Below are 16,833 nucleotides of genomic sequence, written 5' to 3' on the forward strand. Positions count from 1 at the left end.
TGGTCTTCCGAACAGCACAGGAATTAATCATAATGTAAACATGCAAATATTTAACTCCTCTAAATCTGTAACTATTCACAGAAATTTTTACGTAGTGTTGTGAAGTATAGTATTCTAAACGGACAATAACGAAAGCTGTTTCAGCTACCAGTGTGGTTTGTTGTGGGTGAGCTACTCACAAACTTATACTGCAAACAATGTCTACAACCTACTATGCCTGAATTCATTGCAAGTCACACACACACAAAGTAGCTGAATGGCAAATGATAATATTGACTTGAGGGCTCTGCTGGCACATGATCAGCATATTAACTTGTCATTTTGTACTCAGAATCTGAGCTTTAGAAGTAGTCTGGTCTGCTATGACTATATTTCTACCAATGTTTAGAATTGTCCATGTGTCTCTCCAAACTCTTTGGTCCCTACTACTCTGATATACCACAGTTAAGACTATTAAGGGTCCCACTGGTGTTCTCGGTGCACCAGTCTCAATGCTGAAAGATACAGACTTCAGGCGATGGTCAGCGTAATTCAAATCAGTTTGTATTCTTGGGTTGAACTGGTCTAGTGCTAAAAAGAAGGAGTTGGTGGCATCCTGAGGATGAGAAATATAATAACAGGGATATATTTCAGAATATGTGGTCTGAGATTTCTACTTTACTGGGAACCACAAGTTGCTAACAGCTTGAAAATTTAATAATAATTAATTGAACATTACCTTATACTATGTATATTCTGTGGCTCTTTAGCCATTTCAGCCTCATAATAATAATTTCAGGTGATTCAGTGGCCCGGTGGCAGTCTTTCTATTGGACGCCACTTCGGCAGCATGGGTGTCCCTAACTGACACCAGTTGTCCAACTGGGAAAAAGGGGACCTACAGTTCAATGTGGAATCTGAACCACTTGTGGTTTCTGGTGACCCCTCAAATTGTTGAGAGGTGAAGTCTAGGTTAAAACACAGACTGTAAAATCCATGATTTGACCAGGATTTGATCCCACAACCTTTCAGTTTCCAGGCACTTGCTTTACCAGTAGTCCACCAGGCCCAACTTTAGCCTCATCTCAATACTTCACTGCATGTGATCTGCAATAAAGGCATAATATGCGTCAGACATTTTAAGCCTAGATTTGAACCTCAAAATGTTTGCTCAAAAGAGAGAAGTGGTATATGTCAATTTTTAGCTTCAAGTTATTGTAGTGGATTGTTTTTAGGTTGTTGTAGGTGGACGTTAGATGTCTTCAAATTATTATAATTATTGCATACTGGTTGTGTTACGCAAATAGGGTGCTGATCCTGTTAGATGAGGTGGTTTGCAAATGTGTATATGTTTCCACTGCTTAGTGCTTTTTAGCTGTTCAGAGTATCTTATTCTAAAATTTATGTTTGTCTAACAAGAATATGGAAAGAGTAGATCACTACTCATTATATAGGAGGGCACATTGAGCTGCAGACAGGAAGAATTAAAAAGAATGCTAGAAATATTTTAGCTTTTAGACAGAGTCCTTCTTCAGAGGTAATATTTCTATTTATAATGTTTCTAGCCTTCTCTCTCTTTTTTTTAATTATGCCTCTCTGCACCTCAGTGCTTCTTCTGTGTGGCAAGTAGCAATCTGCCTTTTCCATATTGTTGTTATTTCATTCTGGTCTTTCCATTGTTAGATTTTCACACTTATGCTCAGTAACAGTCATCGAATTTGTGCAGTGTGTCCGTAATCGTGCTCTTCAGTGTCATCACAAATCATCTTGAGTATGCAATAAAATGTTTCTCTCTTCATCTCATATTTTCATAAAACTTGTATAGCTAACTGAGAAAATAGTGTACAGTAGTCAACAAGTTCTTTTGAAGACATATTTAAGTTATAATAGATTCTAACCTCCTTGATCCCACCGAAAAATAAGGAGATCAGGAAGCACTGTGACCAAGCTGTCAGCCGATGTTATCAGGCAGAATGTGGGAACAATGTTGTTGTTGTTGTTGTGGTCTTCAGTCCTGAGACTGGTTTGATGCAGCTCTCCATGATACCCTATCCTGTGCAAGCTTCTTCATCTCCCAGTACTTGCTGCAACCCATGCAACCCACATCCTTCTGAATCTGCTTAGTGTATTCATCTCTTGGTCTCCCTCTACGATTTTTACCCTCCACGCTGCCCTCCAATGCTAAATTTGTGATCCCTTGATGCCTCAGAACATGTCCTACTAACCGGTCCCTTCTTTTTGTCAAGTTGTGCCACATACTCCTCTTCTCTCCAATTCTATTCAATACTTCATCATTAGTTATGTGATCTACCCATCTAATCTTCAGCATTCTTCTGTAGCACCACATTTTGAAAGCTTCTATCCTCTTCTTGTCCAAACTATTTATCGTCCATGTTTCACTTCCATACATGGCTACACTCCATACAAATACTTTCAGAAACGACTTCCTGACACTTAAATCTATACTCAATGTTAACAAATTTCTCTTCTTCAGAAACGCTTTCCTTGCCATTGCCAGTCTACATTTTATATCTTCTCTACTTCGACCATCATCAGTTATTTTGCTCCCCAAATAGCAAAACTCCTTTACTACTTTAAGTGTCTCATTTCCTAATCTAATTCCCTCAGCATCACCCGACTTAATTCGACTACATTCCATTATCCTCGTTTTGCTTTTGTTGATGTTCATCTTATATCCTCCTTTCAAGACACTGTCCATTCCATTCAACTGCTCTTCCAAGTCCTTTGCTGTCTCTGATAGAATTACAATGTCATTGGCGAACCTCAAAGTTTTTATTTCTTCTCCATGGATTTTAATACCTACTCCGAATTTTTCTTTTGTTTCCTTTACTGCTTGCTCAATATACAGATTGAATAACATCGGGGAGAGGCTACAACCCTGTCTCACTCCCTTCCCAACCACTGCTTCACTTTCATGTCCCTCGACTCTTATAACTGCCATCTGGTTTCTGTACAAATTGTAAATAGCCTTTTGCTCCATGTATTTTACCCCTGCCACCTTTAGAATTTGAAAGAGAGTATTCCAATCAACATTGTCAAAAGCTTTCTCTAAGTCTACAAATGCTAGAAACGTAGGTGTGCCTTTCCTTAATCTTTCTTCTAAGATAAGTCGTAAGGTCAGTATTGCCTCACGTGTTCCAATATTTCTACGGAATCCAAACTGATGTTTCCCGAGGTAGGCTTCTACCAGTTTTTCCATTCGTCTGTAAAGAATTCATGTTATATTTTGCAGCTGTGACTTATTAAACTGATAGTTCGGTAATTTTCACATCTGTCAACACCTGCTTTCTTTGGGGTTGTAATTATTATACTCTTCTTGAAGTCTGAGGGTGTTTTGCCTGTCTCATACATCTTGCTCACCAGATGGTAGAGTTTTGTCAGGACTGACTCTCCCAAGGCCGTCAGTAGTTCTAATGGAATGTTGTCTACTCCCAGGGCCTTGTTTTGACTTGGGTATTTCAGTGCTCTGTCAAACTCTTCACGCCGTATCGTATCTCCCATTTCATCTTCATTTACATCCTCTTCCATTTCCATAATATTGTCCTCAAGTACATCGCCCTTGTATAGACCCTCTATATACTCCTTCCACCTTTCTGCTTTCCCTTCTTTGCTTAGAACTGGGTTTCCCTCTGAGCTCTTGATATTCACACAAGTGGTTCTCTTTTCTCCAAAGGTCCCTTTAATTTTCCTGTAGGCAGTATCTGTCTTACCCCTAGTGAGGTAAGCCTCTACATCCTTACATTTGTCTTCTAGCCATGCCTGCTTAGCCATTTTGCACTTCCTGTCGATCTCATTTTTGAGACGTTTGTATTCCTTTTTGCCTGCTTCATTTACTGCATTTTTATATTTTCTCCTTTCATCAATTAAATTCAATATTTCTTCTGTTACCCAAGGAGTTCTACTAGTCCTCGTCTTTTTACCTACTTCATCCTCTGCTGCCTTCACTACTTCATCCCTCAGAGCTACCCATTCTTCTTCTACTGTACGTCTTACCCCCATTTCTGTCAATTGTTCCCTTATGCTCTCCCTGAAACTCTGTACAACCTCTGGTTCTTTCATTTAGTCTTGCTTATTTGCCTGTCTAGCACTCAATGCCTCAGCTATAGAAGTAATTCAAACATACACTATGTGATCAAAAGTATCCGGACACTTCCAAAAACATATGTTTTTTATATTAGGAGCATTGTGCTGCCACCTACTGACAGGTACTCCATATTAGCGACATCAGTAGTCATTAGACATCGTGAGAGAGTGGAATGGGGCGCTCCGCGGAACTCATGGACTTCAAACGTAGTCAGGTGATTGGGTGTCACTTTCTGATATGTCTGTATGTGAGGTTTCCACACTCTTAAACATCCCTAGTTCCACTGTTTCCAGTGTGATAGTGAAGTGGAAACTTGAAGGGACATGTACAGTACAAAAGCACACAAGATGATGATGATGATGATGATGATGTCTGGTTTGTGGGTTTGTGGGGCATTCAAATGCACGGTTATCAACACCCATACATATTCCCAACCTTTGCTCAGTCCAATTTTGCCACTTTCACAAATGTGTTGGCTGACAGAGACCGCCGACAGTTGAAGAGGGTCGTAATGTGTAATAGGCAGACATCCATCCAGACCATCACATAGGAATTATGAACAGCATCAGGATCCACTGCAAGCACTATGACAGTCGGTGGGGATGAGAAAACGTGGATTTCGTGGTCGAGCGGCTGCTAATAAGCCGCACAGCATGCCGGTAAATGCCAAACTACACCTCGCTTGATGTAAGGAGCATCAACATTGGATGATTGAACAGTGGAAAATTGTTGTGTGGAATGACAAATCACAGTACACAATGTGGCAATCCGATGGCAGGATGTGAGTATGGTAAATGCCTGGTGAAAGTCATCTGCCGTTTTGTGTAGTGCCAACAGTAAAATTCAGAGGTGGTGGTGTTCTGGTGTGGTCATGTTTTTCCTGGAGGGGGCTTGGCCAATTGTTGTTTTGCGTGGCACTGTCACAGCACAGGCCTGTATTGATGTTTTAAGCACCTTCTTGCTTCCCACTGTTAAAAAGCAATTTGTGGATGACGATTGCATCTTTCAACACGATCATCTTTCACACTTTTTCATAATGTCTGGCCTGTGGCAGAGTGGTTATATGACGATAACATCCCTGTAATGGGACTGGCCTGCACAGAGTCCTGACCTGAATCCTATAGAACACCTTTGGGATGTTTTGGAACACCGACTTCATGCCAGGCCTCACTGACCAACATCGATACCTCTCTTCAGTGGAGCACTCTTTGAAGAATGGGCTGCCATTCCCCAAGAAACCTTCCAGAACCTAATTGAACATATGCCTCAGAGAGTGGAAGCTGTCATCAAGGCTAAGGGTGGGCCAATACCATATTGAATTCCAGCATTACCAATTGAGGGCTCCACAAACTTTTAAGTCATTTGACTTTGCATTAAATTAGTTTGCAGCCAATAAACTTATCTGTTATCCCGACAAGACCAAAAGCTTATGTTAGGACTGTCTTAAGACTGTGAACATAAAGCAATATTATGAGAAGGAAAGTTGCTACTCACCATACAGTGAAGATGCTGAGTCGCAGAGGCGCAACAAAAAGACATTCACAATTAAAGTTTTTGGCCTTTGGCCTTCATCAACAATAGACACACATACGCACACCACACACTCGCACAACCACTGTCTGGTTTCAGTTCACAAGACTGCAGTTATGAGTGTGAGCTGCATTTGCGTGAGTGTGTGGTATGCATGTGTGTGTGGTGTGCATATGTGTGTGTATTGTTGACGGAGGCCAATGACCGAAAGCTTTAATTGTGAGAGTCTTTTTGTTCTGCCTATCTGCGACTCATTATCCCCGCTATACGGTGAGTAGCAACTTTCCTTCTCATAATACCATGAATAATAAATGTGTCAAACTCTTAGGAATACATATTGATGCCAAAATCAATTGAGTAAAGCATATTAGCCAGGTCTGTAAAAGATCTCATGAGTGCCCTACCTCATGTGCAAACTGGGTACTATGCTTGGCAATAATTATCTCTGTATGGCGTATTTCATATGGCCTACTCATATGGGGATGTTCTCCTCATATCAGTAACATATAAAAAAAAAAAAAAAAAAGGCTTGTGTAATATGAAAGATTTGTCCTAAAGGGCACTGTTACCCCCCCCCCTCCCCCCCCCCCCTCTTTTTACCAGGCTTAGGAGACTAACAATGGTGGAGCTGTATATGTATTTGTCTGAACTCTTTGTCAAGAACAGCATTAAAGAATGTGTTATCAGGGAAACAATTCATGGACATGACACTAGAAATAAGGTAAAAATTGATATCCCAAGACACAGGCTAGCAATAACAGGAAACTCCCACGAAGTTAATGACCTTAAAATTTTTAACAAGTTTCCTCTTGCTGCTCAATCCTTGTCATTTAAAAAAATAAAATTATATGACTGGCTTGCAAAAAATCAGTGTTACAGTATAAAAGCATTCTATGACCTGGACAATAAATTTTAATATTTAAGATTGTAGCTGTTTATAAGATACTTCATTTGTACATGTAATATGAACATTAAATTTTAATACTTAGATTGCAACTGTAACTTGCTAACAGTGGGAAAATACTATTCTACTTTATGTGGGCAAAGCTGAATAAAGAATTTGAATCTGAACGTGATCATGATGATGAGGGATTTTAATGCAAAAGTAATAGAATTTGCCAAGATGAACAACATATTTGTTACCACTTCCTTCCAGAAGAAAATGTGTAGGAAATAGACCAGGTGAGGACAAAATGGAACAAAAAATGAAACTTGACAACATTATATCAGATAATAAAGAAATTATACAGGCTCTTGTAATCCTAAGCCGTTAATTTCAGGTCACCATAGACAAGTGAGGTTCACAGTAGAAAGAAAGAAAAGAAAAGAAAAAAAAAAAAAAAAAAAAAATGAATTTATATTGGAAGAAACTCGTCAGACAGGAAATTAGAAATGTAGCTAATGAGAATTTGTTTCAGGATAAGTAATTACACCAGATTAAACTAAGCAAGTTAAGCGTTGTAGATGATGAGTATTATATAGGCAAACATAAATGTGATAATTATTTCCAAAATGGTAATTAGACAAACATCAAGAGATATTGCAGCTATAAAGAAGTCATATGTAATGAAAGTCCCAAATAAAATAAAATAGTTATTAAAAAATGAAGTTTCAAGCAGACTAAGGTAGGAACACGACAGAACACGGTGAATGGAACGAAGAGATCAAGCCGTGTATTCTGGGGCATTTCAGGAAATACAATGAAAATTATCGACTTGTCAAACCATTGAAATCAACAGAAATATGAAGAAAATAGAATAGACAATTATTTTGTCTAGTACATAACATTTCATTGATTAAGACAACAGATGGTACAGTAACCAACAATGAAGTAGAAGTTTTACAAGAATTAAAAATCTCTTTCCAGGTTTGTATAATTCAAAAGCTGAATGAAATACTTAATAATGGTGTTCCACAAGTAATACCAGATGAGATTTGTAATGCCATTCATTGTATGAATAAAGGGAAGCTGCCTGGAGATCTCAGAAATGATTACAACTGGAGAAATAGTAATACAAAGAGAACCTCAGAAAGTAAATGTTACACGTCTTGTCCCACAATATGACTATTGCACAAGAGTGGTGCATTGTCAGAAGAGAGTAAATATTCCGTATTTCCTGCAGACTCATTCTGTTGCAGTATGGGTAAAAGGTGCTTCTCTTTCTATGAGTGAGACGGTGTGGCAACTTGAAATTTACTCTAAAGTTGAAGTATGCAGAACAGAACAATTCTTGTGGGCCAGACATCTAAATTGCACCCTGATTCATTTTGAAATTCTGATTTTGTATGAATCAGATGCAATGTTGGATTCAGATATAATGAAATGGTGTCAGTAATTTGACCAAGACTGCACAGGCATGGAGAAGTCTTGAGGATGCCTTTCTCAGCAAGTGTATTTCAAATGGCTGATGATGATTGTTCTTTTTTTATTATGCGAATTATTTTATTCAAAAATGTCAATCAATTTTTTTAAATAGAAGCATGAAAATGAAGCAATGCGAAAATAATTTTATGTTGGAAATTGATAATGAGATGTTCAAGTTGAAATTAGGTAGAAATAAAGTATTTTGCTAGTGCTGTCAATGAATATATTGCATGTTACATCAAGCAGACACCTTTTCAGGAACATAGTCATTCTTGTGGTAACTTGTCAGGAAGTTTTCCTGTAAATGCCATTTGTGACTAATAAGATACAGTTTCAAGTGCTAATGAGATATAAAAGTAACTACCACATACAAGTAATGTGCTTATTTAGTTCCGTTTAAAAGATTTTTAGTTTGTTGCTCTCGGTAAATACTAGAATAATAATCTTAATGAAATACGACTGTCACAATTCACAAGTATTTCTTTAAATTTATGTGTAAACTCATTCGTATGTAAACTGTGACAGTGGCATGGTATAGGAGGAAAAGTGCCATAATTTTTAAAGATGTCAGTAACCAGGTTACTGCTTTGCACAGGGGGACAAAATATTTAAATAGCTATTCCTAATTAAGGAATTTTCTCTGCAAATGTAATTTGACAAAATGTTGCTGCGATTGGCCAATTTTGTCATTACGTCTTACCAAGGGAGGTGGCTCAATGATCCAAGCACTGCACTCATATTTGGAATGAAAGGGGCTCTATCCACTATCTGGCCATTAAGACTTAGTTTTTCTTGTGATTTCACTATATTGATTATGGCAAATGTTGGGATAGTTCCTTTGGAGATGACGGTAGATTTCCTCTCCCCATCATAAATTGCATTCCTTCTCTAATGATCTCATTGTCGACAAGGTGATAAACTCAAACCTTCGTTTCTTCGCTGAACTTCATGAATGTCACAGTACAGCATTATATTACTCATGTTCAATACTTATTTGCTGTAACCATCTTAAATTCCCTAAAACTGTGTGTATCCCCTTACTTTGCGGTGCGCAGTTACATGTATAACATGTGAGTTGTGAGGCTGAAATATGATTGTAGTTGTATCATTGCTTGGGGAAAAGCACAGTTGAAACTGTGAGAATTGTTGTTTGCAAGAAGTGAGATAAGAAGTGCTCTTCACTGCATCCTCTAACATTAATGTCTGAAACATAAGAAATACTTTATAATTGGTTTTCAGTATCTAAAGGTTAGAGTGTACCATTCTCTGGTTTCTTGAATTTTGAAAATAGGTACTGTGGTTAATTAAATACTGTGCGTTGACATGGTCTTCAAAATCAAAATATGGTAAAGGTTATTGGCTTGATGGTACCATGGATACACATGAAACTACAAATCTAAAGGTTTAACTTCGGCAGCAGAAAGTCCAAGTCTTCTTCCTTTTTATTCTCTTTTCCCCCTCGCACAACTTAATCAACATAACTTTCCCGTTTCATAGTCCTTTTTGTGTTTTAAGAATATTGAGCTGTATTGTTGTTTAGATTTCACATTAAATTTTAGGTCCCATGTAGCTGACTTGTTAATATGCAGGAGATGGTTTGATTTTAAAAAAGTGCAAACAAAAATGGTGATAGGGTTACATGTTTAGGAATTTTGTTAAGATGAGCCACATTTGGTTTTTAGACTTTTATGTGACTTTAAATTATTACTTCGAATTATTCAGACATTCCAACCCCGTAAGAGATATTTTATTACTGGTGTCACAGATTTAATTAGTTTTCCCCAAGATATTCATGATCATACAGGGAAAAATAAAATATGTAAAACTTGTGTATATCTTAATTTTTTCCATTTTTGATAATTGAGTGTAATGTAGCCTAATAATGTAAAGAGGGACCATCCAGCCCAAAGTGATATTTTGTGATTCAAGTTGCATGTGCATGTGTAATCTTTTAATAGAAATGTGAATTGTGTTTTATTCATCTCATGATATACATATGTCAGAACTTTATAATACAGTTAAATGATTTTTACACAGTGAATAAATGTAAAATATGTGAAAATTTAGAGGAACACCCAGTACTTCTGGTGTTACAAGTGAAGTGAGACAGTTAAAAGAGTAATGTGTTCAGTGTCTATCTCCATTTTTTTACCATTTAATGAATGGAGCATGTTGCTTGCACCCATGGTTGGTCTTCTGTTTCATTGCATGTATATTTCTTCTGTCTGCAGTATGTATCTTAATTGTTAAAAACTATGTGCAAATTGTTCACAGGTGTGTGCTGGTATGTGCACAGGTGCACAGTTGGTCATTAAAGGGATACTTCAAGCTAACTGCAGTGATTTACCAAATAAGTATATGGCCAAGAAACTGGTGGAAAGGTAGTACAAAATCAAATTCTAATAATACAACAAAAGATAAATCCCACGGTGGTATTCCAGCCAGTTTAGAGAACAATATTTCACTACCATGCACTGGAGAAGAAGCAATGAAAAGATTATTGGCATGTAAGGGTAAAGATCCATACAGGTACGTTCTGAAACAATATTATTGATTTGCAATTAACATATTAACAGCCATAGCTATCTTGTGCTGTTGTTTTTGCTCAGCCTCTCTGATTCACTGTTTGTGTTAGTGATTACCTTACTTTCTCTTCTTCTCAGTTAATGATATAGAATTTATGATTTGTGTGAAAGTAAGGAACAAAGAACAAGTACTGCACACATTTACGATACGTACAAATAACATACAAAGAAGGATATAATTTAGGCTTAGAGTTTGTCAACATGCACACTGAAGATTATACACTATCTCTAAATTTAATATGTGCATAAGTATATTTATGTTTATCATTATACCTGTGCAAAGTTGAATACCTGGAAATAATTGATCTGATTAGGTATTGACACTGGAACATTTTGAAGTATTATAGTTACAGTGCCCAGTGGAGGTTATTAATTAAATGGTAGTTGACCTCCCAAAAATGATGTGATCAACTGCTGTGCGAGTGAAAGAAAGCATTAATAAACAATTAATTAAGAATTACATGCGTTTGAAACAATGGTAGAAATTGACTCTTGATGCTCTGGTCCATATGATACAGAGAGCTATATTGCCAAGTATTCTACAGCAATCAATATGTCTCTAACTTCTTACTTAAAAGTACACTTTTTGTTATAATTTTATTCTTAATAATACACTAAAAATTATTTTAAATACAGGGTGTTTCAAAAAGGACTTTACAACTTTAAAAATCCATATAAATTTATTGAAATAAGATATAAAGCTGGGATTAGAGTTATTTTGTGGGAAAACACATCAAGTTTTTTTATTAAGTTCAGGTAGAGAAGCCGGCACAGGAGGTACAAACACACTATACTTGATGAATCCCCATAAAAAAAATTGAGTGGTTTCGTGACTGGGGAATGTGGGGGCCATGCAATTGGTGCATGACGGCAAATTCATTGACCTGGAAAGCGGTCACTGAGAAAATCCCAGACATCAGTCAGGTGGTGGGTGGTTCATCATCTTGCATGAAGTAAACATTTTGTTCTTGGTCATCCTAATTGATCTGTAGTATCACTAATTGTTGTAACATGTCTAGGTACACTATCCCGTTGATGGTTCTCTCAGAGAAAAAAAGGGGCCGTACACTTTGGTCTTGCTCAGTGCACAAAAAACATTCAATTTAGGACTATCACAAACATGTTGCAATGTTTAGTGCAGACTTTTACTGCCTCAAATCCTGCCACTTAATTGAAAAGTCGACTCGTCAGAGAAGATTATTTTGTCCAAGAAATGTTCATCCTCATGTAATCGATTTAACATATCCACACAGAAGTACTTGCAAGCAATTTTATCAGTGTCTTTTATTGCTTCTGTGATCAGCTGTTTGTACAGTTTCAAATGCAAATGGTTTCACAACACACGCCAAACAATCGTATGTGGGATTTGCAGTTTGTGAGACGCGTGCAGGGTTGATTTTGTAGAGTTGTTGACAAAACTTTGTCTCACTTGCTTAGTGACATCGTCAGATGTGCTTGGACGACCTGATGATTTCCCATGTCTTACCGAGCACCCTCTTTCTGCAAAACATTTATGCCACTCATAAATTGTAGGCCTACTAGGAGGATCTTTAGTGAACTTAGTACAGAAATTATGCTGCACTGCTGTAGCCGACTTCAATTCTTCAAACCAAAACACACCGCTAGCACGCTCTGGTCCAGTGAAGACAGCCATCTTTAACACAACTGCCACTAGCACTCCTTACGGTGAGATTCAGTATTATTGAACTACGCGAGACAAAACTTGATGTATTTCACTACAAATCGATGCTACAATCACCTCTGTAGGTACTGTGAATTAATTTATATGGCTTTTCAAAGTTGTAAAGTACTTTTTGAAACACCCTGTAGGTATAGAGAACCGCTTTCAGTATAGCTATAGTCCCTAAGGCTGCATCCTATATGAGTAACAAAATCAAGTTACAGTTTGTGAGCTCTAGATGTGCAACATAATGGCTACAAGCAGCAGCATCAGTTGACATGGTTACGTGTCCTATATGTAAGTGACAAATTCCTGCTACAAATTGAACCAATCAGCTGACTGTAATTTTGCTAAGAAATGGATGAATGTTGTTTCTTGGGAGTAAAACAGCATAAATAGCCTGTATTAGGAAAAATCAGGGGAAAAAAGGAATGCTATATGCAACATATACTTCATAGAGAATTGAAAGACAAGTGTATTTAAAAAATATAACCTGACCTCCATCACCTGCAGGAATAACTTCTCCTGCAGCTTTTTTTTTTTTTTTAAGTAAATAGAAACAATATTTACTTGTTGCTCATTGCTTTGGCCACGACTATCCTTTCTTGATCAGACATAACTGAGTTATGGTAATTTTTCTGTTTCATGTTGCACATTTAGCGTCTCTTCAACAATTTTGATACAAAAATTTGTGCAACATCTTTAGACTTACTTTAAAAAAATTTCAGGACTTAACCAACTTTCCTGCTTAACTTTATTGCACTTATTACAGTGATAAGATTCAAACTCACAGAATTCAAACACTATGTGTTGTAGAAGGTGGCAGGCAATGCTTTTAACATCACTGACATTTTATTTCCTGAAAGTGTTGCACACTGTTGGTGGCTTCTGTAGCTTATGTATTGTATTTTTATTGGTCCTGTTATCTACAAAAGCAGTTTATGCATAAGAAATTGGAAAAGTCAATTTATGTGCATACAGGTGAAGGTGATTTCTGTGCGTAATACTCATTTAAAATTACAAATACTATGCTTCACACATTTAAATATTAGCTGACAAACCAGCATTGCACAGTTACGTATTTATTCCAGCCTTCTATTAGTCCATCTTCTCATCTCCCCCCTCTTTGTCCATCTCCTCCTCTCCCCTTCCTCTTGTCCATCTCTGCCTCCCCCGTCTCTCTGTCCATCTCCTCCTCTCCCCACCCCCCTTCCGTCTTTTCATCTCCTCCTCCCCCTCTGTTTGTCCACCACTCTGACCCCTACTTCAAAGAGAGATTGGTGATTTTTACCCCCATAGTATTTTTTCCAGATAGTAAGTAATGTATGTACCAAGTGTGGTTGAAATTGATCCAGGGACTTATGAAATGATGTTGAACATATGCATATGTAATGTATGTTGCACAACCATATGTCTGATTCTCTGCTGTTTTACACTATACTACTCCAAGGAGTATATTAAATTTTTCAGTGATATTCAGCCGTGTGGTCTGATCTTAGCTCCCGAAATATGCTAACAAAATTATTTGCTTGCTGCCATGCTCATTCCTGCAAACTGATTGACACACTTAACAGCAGAAATAAGAGACAGATGTTACTCCACACTTTTAAAACTATTTGAAATCAATTCAATAATGGAAATAAAAACCATCAGATCCTTTTCAAATGTTTTCATGTCATGCATTCTCATCCACAACCCTGCCCCTAGTGGTAGAGGGGAATCTCATTCGCATATTATTTTTATACCATAAATAAGTCATCTACCTAACAAATTTGGTGTTCCGAGTTATGCTTTGTTGTCTTTGTTGTCTGTCACCCCCTTTTCAGTGCCATGCCTCTGGGATGTAGATAGTTCATAAACACCTTAGAGCTCCTTTCCAGATGGAATCGTTAAAGAATCAAACTTGCCTATATAAAACAACTCTAACTTTTGATTACTTTGCAAATGAGTTATTGTATTAAATATTTGACTTTAAGTGTGCAGATGAGAAAAAGTTTTGAAAAAATTTGAAATTATATTAAAGTTTGTTGAAAGTTGCCAAGTGCTCTCATTATCAAACACTAGGTGAGTATAGACTGGGTCATTTGCTCTCTGTTTTAAGAACAGCTAGTTTTTCACACATCTTAGTGTTTATGACATAATATCTCCTGAACCATATGTCATACAATGATATAATTTTGTGGTGTTTGTGGCTACAGCATGCAAAACGTATTACGAATAGATTTGCTACTAAATGAGTAATACATTAAATCATCATGCTTGATGTGGCAGTTTTCACACATTTCAATGTTTATGGTGTTATATTTCCGGAACTGTGTGTTGTAAAATGGTATAATTTTGCGGGCACATTTAGTGGTGTATGTGGATTATATATGCAAAATGTGATGCAAACAGAGTTAGTGTAAAGAAGTAGTAAATTTAAACATCATGTTTGATGTGACAGCTTCACTACACGAACAGCAAAAATGTGATAAGCGATAAACTTTTTCCTTTCTTAATTTTTTGGGGGAGGCAAATGTATGAGAACCGTCATTTAAATTTAATTGTTACTGTACAAAAGAAACAGAAATGGTTCCATTACTGACCTCGGGGTGCATCAGATTTAATTAGACTCTACTCTGACAGGTGTTCAGGAATAATTTTAAGATTGACAGTAGTGTGTTTGATGATCACTGCTTGCTTACCATTGCTCAAGAAGAACCCAACTGTTAGACAGACTTTGAATACCATACTTATCAATCTTATCATCTATCACATCAAAATCTTTTTATAAGTGAATAAGTACTCCTATTGATTACTGTTTCTTGTTCATCAGGCAAATGCTGCTGTTGATTCTTGTCTCTTGTTCATCAGGCTTAGCATACAATTAAAGCACTCATAAGTGGCAGTAATTATTGATTGTTTATTTTTGAATCTTTGCTGTTCTTTGTACATGATGTCCACCTCAGTAGCTCTGTGGTCAGTGTGGCAGAATGCTGTGCAAAGAGGCCCAGGTTCGATTCTCAGCTGGGTCCGAGATTTTCTCCACTCAGGAACTGGGTGTTATGTTGTCTTCATCATCATCATCATCATCATCTAATCCCTATTGACACGCAAGTTACTGAAGTGGTGTCAACTAAAAAGACTTGCACTAGGTGACTGATCTAACTGACAGGAGGACCTTCGCCACACGACATTTCATTTCATTGCACATGATTTTGTTTTTATTTACAAATTCTATACGTCTGTCATCCACAACTCTTTCTAGTATTTTTGAAATGCAAGAGTGAAGTGTGATAGTCCTTTAGTTATATGCATTATCTCTACGACCATTTTTTTAATAGATTGGGATTACCTTAGACATTTCCAATAAATTGAGGAAAATGTGCACTTGAATTAAATGGTCACATAAGTGTGTAAATAGTTCGACTAGCTTTAGAGCACTCTTGTTTGAGATTGTTGCAGGGACACCATCAGTGTCTGCAGAGTAATAGTTTTTTAGTTCGTTTATTGCCTGTATTGCTTTTGCCACTTCATTTGTTTGACAGTGATGATGTACGTAGACCTGCATGTACTTCTTTTATGTTTATTCAATTGAGTATTCTCATTTATGTTTTATCTTATCGTATTATGTGCAACACCTGTAGAAGTTGTTATACAATGTGTTGGCAACATCTAAAGGGTTTATTACTTTTTTCTTTTCTTGTAAGAGAGTTATAATTTTACATGATGCTCAGTTTTGTGTGTGTTTTTGGGTTTTGTGTGGGTTTTTTAAACAGTCCACATGGCCTTAGTTTTATTTGTTGAATTATATTATGTATTTGTCAGTATAAATTATTCTTTGCTAGTCGTTTTACTTTTCTTAGAATTTTGGAGTTTTTTTAAATACCATACACTTAATCAGCTGATGAGTTATTCAAGTTAGACATTTCATGTAGTAGCCTCTTCTTCTGGCATGAAGCCCATATTCCCCTTGTGACCCTGTTGTTTGTTCTAGAGTTGCCTGTTATGGTTAGAGTTTTCTGTGGAAATGCAATTTGAAAATAATGGGCTAATACAACAGAAATGGTTGATTTTCAGGGATATGACAGGAACAATCATCTGAAGCAAAAATCTTTGTATGGACATATACCTTATTTCAAATGGTTTCCAAATGGAACACATTTAGTGCACGTTTGTTTTGGTACTGACATGCATGGCTGTCTCTCTCTCACCAACCTGATGTTTTGCTCTAGCCCAACTTGCCTTGTTGCATGCATCAATGTCCTATGAACATGTGTATGGTGAATATTACATGTGGAAAACTTGTACCCATTTCATTTGCAGTGTGTCCACAATCTTCACATTGGCAACAGTGGCACATGACTTGAACTTTGTCACTGGTTAAATGACAGTCATCATTTGCTTCCATTAATATTATTCACTAATGATGCCACATTTATATAAAATGGAATCACAACACATGTAATAATCATTGAAGGTCACAGCGATTATAAATGCTACAGTGGAAACCAATTTCCAAGTTCATTTTTCGATCAATGTTTGGTGCAGCATGATCAGTAACATATTGATAGGGCCAGTCATCTTAGACGAGCAACTGACAGTACAG

At 37.0% G+C, this 16,833-nt stretch overlaps 1 protein-coding gene across 1 annotated transcript in view; it reads left to right on the forward strand.

Annotated features, from left to right (window-relative positions):
• LOC126182244 (uncharacterized) overlaps positions 1 to 16,833 on the forward strand; it is a 218,222-nt gene that overhangs the window by 67,637 nt on the left and 133,752 nt on the right. Inside the window, exon 5 of the mRNA XM_049924834.1 lies at positions 10,254 to 10,508. Within this exon, the coding sequence (XP_049780791.1) occupies positions 10,254 to 10,508 (255 nt within the window). The remainder of the gene's footprint in view (positions 1 to 10,253; positions 10,509 to 16,833) is intronic.

The sequence above is a fragment of the Schistocerca cancellata genome, chromosome 1, assembly GCF_023864275.1.
Source record: "Schistocerca cancellata isolate TAMUIC-IGC-003103 chromosome 1, iqSchCanc2.1, whole genome shotgun sequence".
NCBI classification, from domain to species: domain Eukaryota; kingdom Metazoa; phylum Arthropoda; class Insecta; order Orthoptera; family Acrididae; genus Schistocerca; species Schistocerca cancellata.